General features: G+C 41.3%; 1 protein-coding gene across 2 annotated transcripts; it reads left to right on the forward strand.

Moving 5' to 3' along the window:
* Nucleotides 1-2,138: 2,138 nt before the first annotated feature.
* slc12a3 (solute carrier family 12 member 3) lies at nt 2,139-14,736 on the forward strand. 2 transcript variants are annotated; one of them, XM_072695737.1, is made up of 26 exons: nt 2,139-2,423; nt 2,595-2,714; nt 2,966-3,041; nt 3,898-3,993; nt 4,127-4,266; nt 4,380-4,490; nt 5,441-5,552; nt 5,726-5,856; nt 6,098-6,182; nt 6,691-6,851; nt 7,062-7,169; nt 8,373-8,496; nt 8,635-8,736; nt 8,895-9,050; nt 9,145-9,244; nt 9,360-9,471; nt 10,385-10,522; nt 10,692-10,798; nt 10,889-10,977; nt 11,073-11,135; nt 12,179-12,280; nt 12,449-12,560; nt 12,981-13,067; nt 13,226-13,361; nt 14,332-14,399; nt 14,595-14,736. In XM_072695737.1, exons 1-26 carry the CDS (start codon nt 2,139-2,141, stop codon nt 14,734-14,736), a joined length of 3,063 nt encoding a protein of 1,020 aa, XP_072551838.1. The 2 variants fall into 2 exon arrangements, with proteins under 2 accessions (XP_072551838.1, XP_072551839.1); XM_072695738.1 differs by having other exon boundaries at nt 10,889-10,971.
* The last annotated feature ends 2,211 nt before the right edge of the window (nt 14,737-16,947 follow it).

The raw sequence follows: 16,947 nt of genomic DNA on the forward strand, positions 1-16,947 counted from the left end.
TTGTGGATTAATTTTATGATTTTGGAGTGAAATGCTCCGCGGCTGCATTTTGTAAGGTAGTAGCTCTCAAATCGGTGCTCAAGGTCCTTCAGATGGTCAGCTTTTTTTGCTCTAACATCATAAAGCAAAATTGTGGACCAGCTGGAAGATCCCTTAGGACCAGCTTGAGAAGCACAGGTTTAAGGTACAGACCAACCTGCTTGCAGCTGTCCATCTATGCAGGAATGAATGTCACTACACATTTCTGTATGCACCTTTCCACTGCATATAGCTGATATCTCATGCTGAGGTAGACCCGTGCCAGTGTACCACAGAACACAACTCTGTCACAATTTGCAAGAACAAAAGGAAGGGCGGTCGACCACAAGTCAGCTGTAGAAAAGAGCATGCCCTCATTGTGGAGCACTATGAGCTGCCATATTGTCTCAGACAGAAACGGAAACGTGCTCGAGGATGCACAGGAAGAAGGTGTTTAGTGTACCCCACTGATTCTCTCAGCAGATGGTGAGTTAAGGAGTAAATGCCTGCAGCGTCCACAGATGGACGTGTTTGCTTTGCCTCGCCTGGCTGCATTGTCTCAGGCCCCCCTGTTCGTCATCCCCGGCATTGCTCTGCATTTTTAACGCTAGCATCTGGAGCTGCTACACTTGCTTTACTGTGCACCACTTCCACATTACCTCGACCAAATGTTTAAGCAACAGCCCAAGTTTCTAAGGTTACTTTTTTTTTTTAACTTGTAAGAAATCCAAAATGAAATTGGGAATGGCTGTGTGGTCCTGCTAAACTGCTCATCTCTACCAGTATGATCATCGGAAGGCCTCGTACGAGTCGCAAGCAAGATGATGCCCGTGAGTGGACAAGGGGAGCAGTGTGTGAGGTGTGTGTGCTGCAGCTGGTGTTGTGAATCAGGCCGATGCCACACGTCCGCGATAACCCGGCTATTTCACAACACCAGGGTGGCCCCACACCGCTACCTACAGACACCACCACCACGACGAGGAACTGTGAAGATGTCCTCCAGCTTCAACAGCTTGCTGTAGCCTTTTATTTTAATGGGTTTTTTTTTTTTTCGTTGTAAAAGTGACGAATTTAAAATAAAAATAATAAAAAAATACACCAAGTTGTGGCTTTACTTTACAGTTAAAAAAAAAAAAATAAATAAAATAATAAAAGTCTTTGTGTGGTTTCCCCCTTAACTTTTTCTGCTGCGTGAACGTTAGAAACTCACCTGCGATTTACAGCCACCTGAGACCTCTAACCACTGCAAAACTGTAACATGGAGCTGTGAAGTGACCAGTTAGCAGAACCCTTCCTCTTCACCTCTTTTGTGTGCCTAATTATAGAAAATTAATCAGAACACTTGAAAGGAAGACAGCCATCAGGGGAGCACCTGTGGACAGATTTTGTGAGATCTGCTCTAATTACACAGTAAAGGCCCCAGCAGTGGGGCTTCCAGAGCAATTTCTGTAGAAATAATTACTTAACCCAGAGCTGCACCCTGGGTCACATGTATTTGTGGACTTGAGTGTGTGAGTTAATGAGGAACTGAAAGAACGATCAGTCGTCGCTTTAGGGGAAAGTCTTTCAGCTGAAACTACATAATGGCTTGTCGTTGTGTTTTACATGCCTGTATGACCAGCTGAGGTGAAGGTCACTGAAGATGGATTTTTGGAAAGCTAGCTTCAGCATTTGGGTGGGGTGGAGGATCTCAAATTCATGTCTTGTAGGACAGTCATTTATCTATATTTAAGCCTGTATCCTTTCAGTCCTTTCAGCCATTAGTCTCATAAGTCAATAACTAATCTTTGTAGTTATGTGGTTCTATAGACACTCAGCAAAGTGGAGGAGAGTGGTGGTCACACTTTGAGGAAGCAAAGTTGTCCTTCAGATGCTCTGTGAAGGTTATCCTGCCGTAGATCTCTATCACCCTGTCCTAATAGTGTTTACAAGCTCAAATACCAGCCAAAGGCCCCTCAGGCAGCTCTTCAAGAGTTACTGACCGTTACAACAACAAAAAAAATCCCAAATGGCCCTGGTGTTCTTATACTCCAAAACCAAGAGCAGTTCCTTCCGGTCCAGGTACCATATAACCCTTCCACCCAGCCAGTCCTGCCAGTCACATTGCCGTCCACTCACTCATGGAGGAGACCCCACAGTCCAATGAGGTGATCAACCTCACTACGTTCAGAGGCCAGTATTCCATCTCTCCACCACTTTCCAATGGAGGAGACAACCGCAGGTTTGCTGTGGAGGAGAACGGCAGTTATGATGTGAATGGAGTGGCCTCGCGCAGCTCTGCTGTGTTGTCTGGATATGATACACTGGATACACCGCCAAACTATGACTTCTATGCCAACACAGAGGTGTTCGGGAGAACACGGAAAATAAGACCATCCCTGTTCCAGCTTCACTCCAACCCTGAGGTAGGAAGTTCTGGACAGTTCTGTAAAGTGGAGTTGCAAAATGATGAATCTGGGAAGCAGGCAGTTTGAAGGTGGCCTTGCATACTTATTACCATGTAACCAAGCTTGGTGCTTTTGGTGTAATGATGTTTTTCTAATTTTCTAATTGAAGTTAGTGAACATCTGTTGTAGGATGACTCCTCTCCACCTCCCCTGTATGAGGAGACGAGTGGTAACAAAGAGAGCCCAGAGGATGAACTAACAGAACCTCCTCCGGAGCCAGCTCGCTTTGGTTGGGTACAGGGAGTCATGGTAAGGACCCACTTTTGCCCCTGAACACACCTCGGTTTTTGGTTAGAATCCAAGAGTTTCAGGGGTTTGGAGCAAATTGCAGCAGTGTTTGGCCTGCAGGTGTCAGTTCTGTCCTCAACCAGATACAGTGCACAAGTCAGTCAGTCCATAAGTGTAAACCTGTCTGTAGGAATTCACAGTTTCTCTGTAAATGAGTGGAACCTGCCTCTTAAATCTACTGCGGCATCTTCTGGGACTTGTTTGCCCCGCAGGTTCGGTGTATGCTCAACATCTGGGGAGTGATTCTGTACCTCAGGCTTCCCTGGATCACAGCCCAAGCTGGGATTGGTATGTCAGTCTTTCTCTCCTTTTTTCCCCTAATCTATCCCTCGAGAGCACTTCTTCTAAAAAGAGATGACATGACAGTGTTTGATCAAGTAACACACTGTATCTGGGATCCCTCATAAACTCCAGAGATAAGAGAGAAAGAATAAAACGAAAACGAGCCTGCAGTTGTTAGTAATAGAGCTTATTTTTTCACACTTACTGTATTTCTTTACAGTGTAGCCTCAGCAAAAATATAACCATCATCATCAACCTTTCATTATCCTCACCATCACAACAGTCTTATGTGATAATACAGTGACAACTGACAACAGGTTTCAAATAATCAATATGACATTAATTATATATATATATATACACACACACACACACACACACACACACACACACAGCAATATGATTGATCAAATGTCACATTTTCACACACAGATACGATGTAATGGACATGGAATAAAAAAATAACTAAATGAATAACTAAGATACTAGAAACAAACAAAAGAAAAACAACAAAATATAAACAAAATATAAAAATTATACAAAAATATTAATTAAAATACAAATAAACAAGTGTCAACTGTGAATAATCAAACTAACTAATTAATAAGATTCAGTAAAACTGTAAATTACAGAGAAACCTACTAAGATGCAATGAAACAGTATTAATAAATGAATAAATTGCTGTTGCCAAAATATTCCAAATGTTTTGAATAATTGAAAATATTGAATATCTGAACATCTAAAAATACCATTTAGTGTCTATTTTACAATATTCAAATCTACATTGTAGATTGTTATTACTGTACATGCAAAATAATGTTTTTTCAATTTTGCACAGCGAGTTCTTTCTCTTGCTTCTCAGGTTTGACTTGGGTTATAATCCTGTTGTCCTCCTGCATCACTGGCATCACCGGCCTCTCCACGTCTGCCATTGCCACCAACGGCAAAGTCAAAGGAGGTAAGACAGCTACTCATTTCTATTCAAAACATCTAAACAAGATGTTCCATAACTCCATCACACTACAGCACATTACATTTGATCAGAAAACCCATTCTAAAGATTGTCCAAACTGCCCCTGATCCATCTCCAGGTGGGACGTATTTCCTAATCTCACGCAGTCTGGGCCCAGAGCTGGGGGGCTCCATTGGGCTCATCTTTGCATTTGCTAATGCAGTGGCGGTGGCGATGCACACTGTAGGCTTTGCTGAGACTGTACAAGCTCTCATGCAGGTAGGCATTATGGCCTCTATATATATATTTAGTAAGGATATACAGTACTTTTATATGAGGCTTATACTAAGGTTTTATTTCTCCAACTCTCTTGGTTCTTTATCCAATATCAGGAGAGTGGTACAAGCATGGTGGACCCTTTGAATGACATCCGCATCATCGGTGTGATCACTGTCACCTGTCTGCTGGCCATCTCGCTGGCTGGTATGGAGTGGGAGTCAAAGGTTTGTGTTGTCCAGCCTGCCATTCGTCATTCCTATAGGCTTATAACTTATAAGAACACAATATTTGGCATTGTTTTCCATATTGATATCCATATTTGTATGACCACATCCTGAGGCTTGTTATGTGACTACAGTGACCACAGTACTGAACCTTCATTTATTTCATTTTCAGGACTGCATTGGTCAGTCCATTGTTCTGAGAACATCAGCAGCATTATCATATCTAAGGGCTTTTTGATCAGCTCCACATTCTCTCAGACCTACAGCATAGACTGATCTTCTCACAGTAGAAGGTTGGACACAAACATCTGTGGATGGTCTTTCAGATCTTGCTTGGTTGTTAGGAGTCCCATTTTCTATCTATTTTTCAAGGGAAATTTTGGAAACCACCTTTTTCCCCCATTTCGTATGCAAATGATATGATATGATATGATATGGACAAAAGTATTGGGACACCTGCTAATTCATTGTTTCTTCCGAACCTAAGGGTAATTTTAAAAAAACAAATCCTGCTCTTTTTGGAGTAATTGTCTGTAATGTCCAGGAAAGGCTCTCTACTATATTTTGGAGTATTGCTGTAAGGATTTGATTGATTGCATTTAGCAACATAGTGTTAGTGAAGTCAGGATGTTGGAAGATCACCACCCCATCCTATCCGCAACTCCCCAACTCATCCCAAAAGTGGAGCACAAACCATCATTCCAGAGAACACTGCTCCACAGCATTACACCCCTCCAGCCCATGCCTGACATTAGGTAGCACAGTGCCAATAGGTTCATGTTAATTTAACAAATGAAAGAGTGGTCGTACTGAACTGTGCTGTATGATGTGGTTGTACAAACTGGCTTAAAGGTTTTACCGATCCTATGGTCATTTTCCCAACGTCTGACATCTCAACCCTTCACCCTTAACCTAACCACCCTGAATTTCTTTCTGAATCAATCCCACAGGCCCAGGTTTTGTTCTTCATGGTTATCATGGTCTCCTTTGCAAACTACATTGTGGGTACCATCATCCCGGCTACCCCACAGAAGCAGGCAAAAGGCTTCTTCAGCTACAGAGGTCAGCGGCGCTGCCCATGTGTTCCTCAAAACGTTCACAGCTCCAGAAATTTTCCAGACAAGTTTTGCTTTCACACATTTGGTGCTGAGGGAGAATTGTGGAGCATATGTTTTCTGTCAGCAGATTGTATAAGCTCATGTGTCGCACAATATGCTTCTCTTTCTGCCCGACAGCGGACATTTTTGCAGAAAACTTTGTGCCCAACTGGCGTGGGCCAGGGGGCAGCTTTTTTGGCATGTTCTCCATCTTCTTCCCCTCAGCCACTGGCATTCTCGCAGGAGCCAATATCTCTGGAGACCTGAAGGCAAGTCTAGATTTCCTCCTCTTTCGCTTACAATTTACCCTACCAGCTCAGCTGCTCATTCCTAAACAAAGCATGTTTATTTGATGAAGTTATGAATGGATATTTTGTGATGACACATCTGGATAAATCTCCTGGAATTCCTTTGGCATACATACAGTATGGCTGTTAGATCATTGTGTCTCTGTCTATTTGTTATTCTCTGTCTTTTTAAGTGACTTAACACGCAACCATATGCTTGTAGGATCCCAATGTGGCTATCCCCCGTGGCACAATGCTGGCCATTTTCTGGACCACCGTGTCTTATCTCGCCATCTCTGCTACCATTGGTGAGTGCTGGTTATACAAATTGGAACAAAACAAATTCTCTACAGGAAATAATCATTTATGTAATGCTCTGGTAATTTTACAGCACTGTTTCTGTTTATCTGTTGAATATAACAAATTGGACAAAACTCAAAATATGAACAGATCAGCCATAACATTAAAACCTTATAAAGTCTAAAATTGGGTAGATGCTGCAGCAACAGCTCTGACCCATTGAAACATGGCTACCACATATCCAGCACTGACTTTTTCAGCAGTTTGATTTTGAAGCATTGCTGTGAAGATTTGACTGCATTCAGGGACAAGAGCATCCCCAACTTATCCAATAGTATTAGTTAAAAAAGAATGCAGTTCCACTTTCCACAGGTCAATGCTGGGGGGCTTTATACCGCTCTAGACCATGCCTGGCATTAGTCACTATATATTTTAATGCATTGCAGTACACTAAAAAGCAGTATGTTTATGTTACTTGGTTCCATGGTATGACTTGAATGGTCTTGTCTGTCTCAGGCTCTTGTGTCATGCGTGATGCCTCTGGTTACATTAATGACACCATCATGACTGGGCCTGCTGCTGGAGACTGTCTGGGGCTGGCCTGCAGCTATGGCTGGAACTTCAGTGAATGCATCACCAACAAGACATGCAATTACGGCCTCAGTAATAATTATCAGGTACTGATAACTCCTTGTACTCACCAGTCTCAAAGCCTTTCACCAGTTTTGTCATCATTGTCATCATAAAGGATGTCGTGCATTAAATGTTGACCCAGGCTGTACAATATTACATTCAAAGTCCTTGTTAAGTGAATTTAATTGGGAAAATATGGCTAGGTGTAAAATCTGTTGAGTTTTAATAGTAATGTATGTTTTCTCTCACTTCAGACTATGAGCATGGTGTCTGGATTTGCGCCTCTGATAGCAGCTGGTATATTTGGGGCTACTCTGTCCTCTGCACTGGCTTGCCTGGTCTCAGCACCTAAAGTCTTTCAGGTGATCAGTGTGTAACCTAATGTCTCTTTTTGTTTAGAGCATTGGTGAAAACAACTAACGATACATGTCACATTTCCAGATGTACACTCTTTAAACTTCTTTGATTGATGCCATAGAAGAACCATGTTTGTAATAGAGAGGTGTAAGTGTAAAGAACCTTCAGATTGGTAAACAGCCTTTAAATCAAGCGATGTTTCTTCAGACCTGTCAAGTAGGGCTTAAACCAGTCTTTTCAGAGAGTTCCTGCCCATTTTAGCCCACCCTTCTATTACCTGGGTGCACCTTTCAGCTAGAGATCAAGTGTGTACCTGTTTCAGCAGTTGCTGTTCCAAATTGAGAATTAGGATTGAGGTCTGGTGATTCTGAAGGTCAGAAAAAATCTCCCACTCATGTGGATGTTGAACCAGTCACATGCAGATGTCACCATATAATATAACAGCTGTCATATAATGTGGGAGTGTCAGTGTGGTGTTCTGCTTCAGCACAAACCCAAGCTTATGGGGAAAGTGGTGGCTCAGTGGTAAGAGCACTGGCTATTGATCAAAGGGTTGCAGGTTCGATACTCTCCCTCAAAACCCTCTCTCAGGCTGGATACCTTCTGTCAGAGTTGCAGGTTCAGTACCCTCTCTCAGGGTTGCAGGCTTGAGACCCTCTCTTCATACCCTCTCTAAGCAGGTTCTATATCTTCTCTCAGGGTATTTCTCAGTATTGGATATTGGGATATTGATCACAGGGTTGTGGGTTTAATACTCTCTCTCTCAGGGTTGCAGGTTTGATACCATCTCTAAGGATTGCAGGTTCAATGCTTTCTCTAAGAATTGCAGGCTACACTCCTAATACCTTGGCTCTCAGTAACCTCTCTCAGGGTATCGAAGTCCCTTGAGCAAGGCTCTAACCCTTTTTACTACAGGGATGCTGTAGCATTGCTGACCCTGTGCTCTAAGCCCTGGTTTCTAAGCTAGGAAATGCTAAAAGAACTCCATTGTACAGTACAGGTCTAGGAGTATAGTGACAAAAAAGGTACTTAACTAACCTAAAATAAACAGAAACTCTCTCAAGAAACAGGTATAATTCTTACATGACAGGCTGGCACTGTCATTAAGGCCAGGGGAATCATTAAATTAACCATTAGAACAGAAATGATGTGTATGAGTAATTCAATTTTGCCTGAGGAGCTTATTTTTCACCTGCTTTATTCCACAGTGCCTCTGCAAAGACAGGTTATATCCAGGGATTGGCTTTTTTGGGAAGGGCTATGGGAAGAATGATGAGCCATACAGAAGCTACCTCCTAACCTACATCATTGCTGTTTGCTTCATTCTTATCGGTAAGCAGAAGTGCTGGTTTTGCTTACTTGTTCAGCCTTTCAGAAGCAGTACATTAGCATTTGTATATGAACCTAATCTAATGTAAAGACAATGACACTGGACAAGTCTTAACAAATGCATGAATTGTGCTGTTTCAGCTGAGCTGAACACCATTGCTCCCATCATTTCCAACTTCTTCCTGTGCTCCTACGCCCTCATCAACTTCAGCTGTTTCCATGCCTCCATCACCAACTCTCCTGGTGAGTCCCACCACACAACACCCATTTGCTGTGTAAGAGACCTAAATATTACATGACATTTAAAGTTTAGTGGAGTATGACTGTGGTGACCCATTTCAAGGCAGTAATGCAATACATAGCTGCTTGACACGTGTCACTTCCACTCTGTGCATGTGCAGGCTGGCGTCCCTCGTTCCGGTTCTACAGTAAGTGGGCATCTTTAGTGGGGGCTGTGGTGTCGGTGATCATCATGTTCCTCCTCACCTGGTGGGCCGCTCTCATAGCCATTGGAATAGTGATCTTCCTGCTTGGATACGTGCTTTACAAGAAACCCAGTAAGACAACCACACACTTCAGAAAAATCCATCCACTGAAGTTTATACACTTTCTGAGGAACTCTCAATTTCTTCTTTTCTTTTTTCATTCTAGCTGTAAACTGGGGCTCCTCAGTGCAAGCAGGCTCATATAACATGGCACTGTCCCACTGTGTGAGTCTCAACCATGTAGAAGAACACATAAAGAATTACAGGTGATCCATTTTTCTTTTTGTATATATGATTCTAATCATATTTCTGCATTTTATTGTGCTTTGTTGCTACCATCCTCTGTCTCACTGTTAATGCTTATTTTTTCACCTCTATAAGGCCACAGTGTCTGGTTCTCACTGGGCCACCCAGTTTGCGGCCAGCTCTGGTGGATTTTGTGGGTACCTTCACCAAGAACCAGAGTCTGATGATGTGTGGAAACGTCATCATTGTGAGTCTCACACTCTGTTGACCTTAGTTTAGCCAGTTAGTTTAGCCAATAAATGCTTTCATGCCAAATAACAAGTGGTATAGTTATGGTCTGCTGGGCTTCCGTGGTAAACCAATTAATGAGCCCTATTAATTGGCAATGGGCCAAGTCCATTTGGTTGTTTACCTGCTCTCGCAATGCCTGGTAACACTATATTTAAAGGCCAACTCCTGGAAATAGAAGCTTCATATCACATGCATAAGCACTGAATAATTGTATTTATAAAGCAATGCTTATTCATGAACTGCATTACTCTCATATATACTATATGTCCAAATGTTTCTGGACACCTATTCTAATGGATGCATTCAGCTACTTAAATTGCACCCATTGCTGACACAGATGTACAAATACCCACACACTGCTTGTCTAGTCCCTGCAGAGAAGTATTCCCAATATAATAGGGATGAACATAATGAACATAATGAACATGAACCTATTGGCACCATGCAATTCTAGATGTGGGCTAGAGCAGTATAAATCCTCCAATATTCTCTGGAATGATGGTACTCTGTCCAATACTTTTGGAATAGAAATGTCATCTTGTAATTTCTGCCATAAGTTGTTCATAAATGCATGTGCTATAAAGTCTCTTTGTAGGTAGCCTTGAAATATGGTGTAACTCTATTAATGTAGGCCATTGGTTCAGTTACCCATGAGACATGAGTATAAAATAAGTAGTAAATTAAGGGGTCCAATTAAGAGTCGGTCACCACAGGACCCCAGAGCTACAGGCCCCCTACAGGCCACATCTGCACTCCCCATATTTATATATACATTATATATCACTGCCAGTGCCATAGTACGCAACTCATCCCAAACTAGATGCTACATCATACACACACACCTCATATGTGCCAAACCTTCCCCAAAGGGAGGACCTTCGCCCGATGCTGTGGATGCTGCCAACAGTAGCAGTCATGTGACGTGGCTCAACAAGAGACGCATCAAGTCCTTTTACAATGGAGTGGTTTCTGATGATCTGCGCACTGGAGCACAGATGTTGCTACAGGTCATCCACTGCTTCCCTGCACAAACACATTTGGCATAAGCAGAAATACAACTCAATTCAAAAGTCTAACCTTGTTTATTCAGCTTCCTGATCAATCTTTTGAGCTGTAAAGCTGTTCTGATGTTAGTTAGACTTCGAAAGTGTGGTTGATTATGATGTCTCTCTACAGGGTTCAGGTTTAGGTCGGATCCGGCCTAACATCTTGGTGTTGGGATTTAAAAAGAACTGGAACAAATGTCCACCAACTAGTATAGAAAATTACATTGGCATTTTGCAGTAGGTGCTATGTTTTATTACCTCACAACACACACTTTCTAAGATTACAGACATGTATTACATTATGACATACAATCCTCTCTCTCCTAGTGACGCATTTGACCTGCAGTATGGTGTGTGCATCCTTCGGATGAAGGAAGGCCTTGATTTGTCTTATCAAATGCAAGCACACGGTAATAGTCATCTCAAAATTTAAATAAGCATATTTTAATTCAGAATTTCTAATCGTTTATCACAAGCCTTATCCAAACATTTTAATGCTATTTTTCTGCAGTTAACCCAGGGTTTGAGACAACCACAGAGCCGGGACTCGACGCTAGAAACATCAGCACCACAAGTATGCATGGAAGAGGTTGAGAATAAAGCTAGGTGCAGACATCATATTAGACAAGACAAGACAAGAATATTCACCATTAGTGTTGGTCACAGATGGCCTTTAACCCATCCATGCAGTGAACACACACATACACACTAGTGAGCAAATGTGCCCAGAGTGGTGGGCAGCCATAGCTGTGGTGCCCAGGGAGCAGAGAGGGTTAAGGGCTAGCTCAAGGGCCCAACAGTGGCAGCTTGCCGAACCCAAGTATTGAACCACCAAAGCCCTGTCAGCAACAGCTCGGTGCTGTAACCACTGAGCCACTACTGCCCTGCCCTAGAACATGAGAACACTGTAAGGCCTGCAAGTGAACTAAATCTTAAGATTTTCTTGTGCTGACTCTAAGGGAAGGTCATATTTGTGTAGGTGTCCCTGCACAACCACTCTAATGGTGCTCATTCGTCCTGAAGGCCTTTTGCAGACAGATTTTTTGACCTTCCTTCCTACAATCAGTTCTCTATGAGAGTTTTCTTGGTCCTCTAGACCTCAACTTGACCTCTTGTTCTTGTTCTCGTTCTTGTTAACTGACATTTTTTAATGACAATGAGAACTGAAACAACAGCTAACTGAAAATGTTTTGCCATCTTGATAGAGCCTTCTCCTACTTTGTGGACATCTGCAGTTGTAGGGTTTTAGAGTGGTGCTTAAACCTTTTGCATGCCACTGTAAATATACTAATTTAGTAAGTTTGGACCACTAGATCTAGTTAAAGTAATCCTAGAATGCCTAGAAATGCCTGGTATGGCCCATGTTGAGCTAATTCAATGTTGCTAACTGTAGAAAGCTGTACAATTTGAAACAGTTAAAAAAATACATTTAATATTTAAGTCAATAATGTTATACTATGATTTTAAACCTTTAGCTACAATTGTTTAGACATTTAATACATACATACATACATACAGAAAATGGTCTTACTTTATATTACCTATAGCTAAACAAGCTGAACACTTTTGTGTTGGGGTTGTGTAGAAACTGATGAAATGTTGCTGTCTCTGTTGCAGTGGATCCTGACTCACTTATGGCCATGACTCAGCCCACCACTGTCTTTCAGTCCAAGCAGGAAAAGAAGACTATTGATGTGTATTGGCTGTATGATGATGGAGGTGAGTACACACCTAAATTCGAATCAGACATTCTTACAAGAAACAGTGATGACCTACAGACTACAACATTATGCACACTAATGCATTAATGTAAGTTAAGATGGCTAGAAATGTATAGGGTTTACTTTTACACGAACTTGAGGGTGTATGCTGGGTGTGTGTTGTCAGGTCTGACACTACTGCTGCCATACCTTCTGAAGCGTAAGAAGCGCTGGGGCAGGTGTAAAGTGAGAGTGTTTGTGGGAGGAGAAATTCAACATGCTGAGGAGCAAAAACAAGAGTAAGTCAAGCAAAAAAACACAACACTTAGGTGTCTGGGCGTATTCATTTATCACTGTGAACAGGAAGTACAGTAGTGTAGCAATATGCAAAGTGTAATTACTCAAACACTGTAAAACGCAAAAGCCAGTATTGCAACATTAACACAGAGGGTCACTATTTAACCCTTTCGCAGTCCTGTGTTTTAGGGATACACTGTATGTTGTAGGAGGACTAATTGGTTGACAGATTTGATGAATCTGTAAAGATAGTAGTTGTATCACTTTCGAAGCTGAAAGGGATAAAGGTGTCTCACTTTGAAACCCACTTAATGGGAAGTGTACATTGCATAGTACAGGTTTAGTCCTAGCTTAAGTCCTTTGAACCTTTACGTTATCTCTGTAACCTCTCAGAACCTCTGTTCCTCTCTCTTTCTCTATAGGCTTATAGCTCTCATCAGCAAGTTTCGCCTTGGATTCCACGAGATCCAAATCCTCCCTGACATCAATGAGAAACCTCAGCCTGAACAGTATTAGCTCTTTTATTATTCAGCTCTCACACTGTTTTTTACACCATTTTATTAAACGAATGTTTGTGGTTATTTACTTGACATGTGTACGTATTTAATTCTAAATGCATTTATATGGTGCAACCACTGTTTATCACTATTCTCCTGCATTTTAACAGTGTTAAGAAATTTGAGGACCTGCTAGGACCATACAGGGTACATGCAATCCAAAAGAATGGGGAAAGAGGTGCCCAGATGTCCAGTGAGTGTCCGTGGACGGTGTCTGATGAAGAGTTTGAAAAGAATTTGCCAAAGGTAAACATTTCAATATATATTAATATGCAGATAGGTTAACAGAATGGCCATTAGTCTGTTCTTTTCTAAAGAAAAGATACATTGAATTTAAGTAAACCTGAGTACTAAGTACTGAGTAATTTGCTAATAATAGTAGTGAGCAGTTGTGGCCCAGTACTGGGTCATTGACCATTTCAGCCTGAACTCAACTGCATTGTATATTATATATTATATAAGTATAATGACAATAAAAGTACACTATGTGGACAAAAGTATTGGGACACCATTATTGTTTACATATATTGTTTCTTCAGACATCAAGAGTTTATCTAACTGTCTGATGTTGGATGATCACTACCCCACCTCATCTCCAACTCCCCAAAAGTATTGGATGGAGCACCAACCATCATTCCAGAGATGGAACCACAGTTCCATTACTCCACAGCTCAATGCTGGGGGGCTTTATACCCCACTAGCCTATGCCAGGAAATAGGCATGGTGGCAATAGATCCATGTTTATCTGATCCTGAGTCCTACTCTATTGGCAGTACTTCTCTACAGGGACTAGACAAGCTGTGTGTGTGTGCATTTGTTGTGTCACCAATGTGTGCAACCTATAGTAGTTTAATGCATTCATTAGAAGGGGTGTCTGCAAACATTTGGACAAATAGTGTACTTGATACATTATCAATGCATCAATAAATATTATTGTAGATAGTCAGTGTTTTTTTGAGTTGGTGTGGCATAGTGGGCAACAACACCGCCTTCCCTGTGGCAGACTGGGGCTCGTCTCCCTGGCTGAGCAAATCCCACCACGCTGCATCATTACAGTAGAAGTCCTTGTGCTTACTTGTGTAACATAATGATATAAAAAGTGGCCCTGAATAAGACAATATTTGATGTATACATAAAAATTACACTTTTTAATTTTCAGCCTTTTTTAAATTGATTGATTAGTAATGTTTCTATGCATTTCTGTGTGTTTGTCCAGTCCTTTAGACAGATCCGCCTCAACGAAGTCCTAAAAGACTACTCGAGAGATGCTGCTTTGATTATTGTGTAAGTCTTTGTTTGAATATTGTCCTGAATATTGTCTTAGTGCACTTACAGTTTCTTTTATGGTTTCTGCATTTGTTGGTATTCGACAAATGGGGGCCTCCTCATAGGATCATGATCCTTCCCTGATCCTAGCGTAGCATATCATAGAAAGCTGTTTTCATTTCCTGAAGGAGGTCTCTGCTTTTTGCTTGGCAGGACCATGCCCATAGGCCGGAGAGGAGCCTGCCCGAGCGCTCTTTACATGGCTTGGCTGGAAACCGTGTGCCGTGACCTACGACCTCCAGTCTTGCTGGTCAGGGGAAATCAGGAGAGCGTGCTCACCTTCTACTGCCAGTAAAAGCAACCCACTGAAATCTCATCAGCTGCAGCTGTGGGGTGCAGGACAGGACACTGGGAGTCTCTCTAGAATAGTGTGAAATAAGATGGTACATTCTCTAGCACTAGAATCTACCTTTTTTAACCACTGGATGGAGTTTTGTGCTGAAATGTTGGAGTCATTATATGACAAATTCAATGAATGTAATGTTATATTTGATCCCTATAATTCGGTTCATATCTTTTTTCTATGATCTGTTATATTAACTGTGTAGTTTAACATATGGTTGTGTGTAATTTATATCATTTTGCAACCCATGCACATGCATCTGTTTTCATTAATGGTAAGTTTCTGACCACAGAGATGCACTTGGGTGGATATTTTGGGTATATTGACACTGACGTATGTAAAAAACCCAGCGATTTACATGTTCCACTTATACCAGCACCACACACACGCCAGCATGTCAGTGTCTTTGCTGTGCTGGGGATGCTCCATCAGCCAAATCACATCTGATCAACACCAGCCCTGTAGTCTTAAACTGACCAGTAATGAAATGTGGATGACAAATTGTGCAGCATCATATTCTGTCCAGCCCATAAACAGTGGACAGTGAAGTTAGATGGGCCTTATAAAGAGGCCTTCACAATAAGTAGCAGTTTCTGATTGCTCACTATCTGTGAAATCAGTCATGTTTAACCATCATATCTATTTTTGATAAATTATTAAAGTGTATTAAAGAATCAAGCAATAAATCAAGCTTTTTGCTCACTGACACCACCTACGTCTATAATTAGACTACATTAAGGCTGCATTGAGGGTGAATTCAGGTCATTTTGGGCACTTTAGAATTTTCCTTATTGGCACAAACTCAAAAAAACATAATATATTTATACAATGCTTACATTTTATCATATACATTTTTAGATGTAGTGCTTAAATAACAATTAGTTAATAAAAAGTATTAATAACTATCTTACTATCTTACTAACGTACAGCATAGTCATAGCTAATATATAAGCTTTTTTTTTTTTTTTTACTAAAAATAGGCCTTTATAAAGGTAGAAAATAAAATAGTGGTCCTGTCATTAGGAGTGTGAGTTCAATCCTCAGTAATGCCACCTGTCTGTGGCCAGGAGTCCAAGATGACATAACTGGATGTCCCTATGGAGTTCAGCTTTCCAGCAATGTTGCGTTAGTGGCAGTTCACAAGTTTCAGTTACTTATTTGGAAAAAAAAAGAGTGAAGTAACATTAGATGTGTGCAGAATGTAGATGGGCTGTAGATTATTCTAAAATGACTGAGAAAGGTGTACTTCATCAGGAATGAAGTTAATATCCAGGATTCACTGTGTTAAGTTTTTTAGAATTTTTTGTGCATTGTTGTTCTGAAAATACTTGAAAAATTGAATAAAACATGAAAAAGAGGCTTTTTGGTGTGCAGTTTATAAGTTTTAACTGTGCAGAGAATGAGTTATCGAATATAAAATAATAAAACTACCAAGTGTTTATTACAGCTATGGTTCAGGGCCCACAAAATCTGTTTAACTTGTACACTGAGTGTCTGATACACTTGATGTTTGGCCATGTCCTAGCATCAACCTAGCAACACTATAGCAACCTACATCATCACCACAGCAACCACCTAGCAACTACCAAGCAAACCCATAGCCACCACCTGGGATACCATAGCAACTGCATAGTAAAAACAGTTTCAGCTAATGACCACATAGCAATGGCCTTGCAACTACCTGGACATGGGACGCAGCTGTACCTATACATACGCTATGGTAGGACAATGTGACAATGACCAATGAACACCTGCCCTAGATAGTTTGAAAGATGAGGTGTGATAATTATTGTTTAGTCTTTATACATAAATATCCTGTTAACACTGTCCTGGAGCATCATCAGCATACTTGTTATAAAAAGTATGAAATAAAATGTTACATAATTAATTCTCAAACTTTTAATTAAGAATTATAATTAAGACTTTTTTAATCACATGGTCATTAAGAAATGTACTCGGTGGCGCTAGATTTGAAGGACACATCAAGTCAGGAACTGAATAATCGGTGGTATCAGCAATGTGCTGTTTCGTCAGGCTATAGGGACGGGACTCGGTGGAGTTTATCTCAGCAGGATCTCCAGCGAGTCTGCGCACTGCGCTGCTCACCGCACAGGCTCCACGTCGGAGCGCGAGCGGCTGTCAGCCAATCAGGCGCGGCCACAC

Source organism: Salminus brasiliensis, chromosome 13, assembly GCF_030463535.1.
Source record: "Salminus brasiliensis chromosome 13, fSalBra1.hap2, whole genome shotgun sequence".
In the NCBI taxonomy this organism is placed as follows: Eukaryota; Metazoa; Chordata; class Actinopteri; order Characiformes; family Bryconidae; genus Salminus; species Salminus brasiliensis.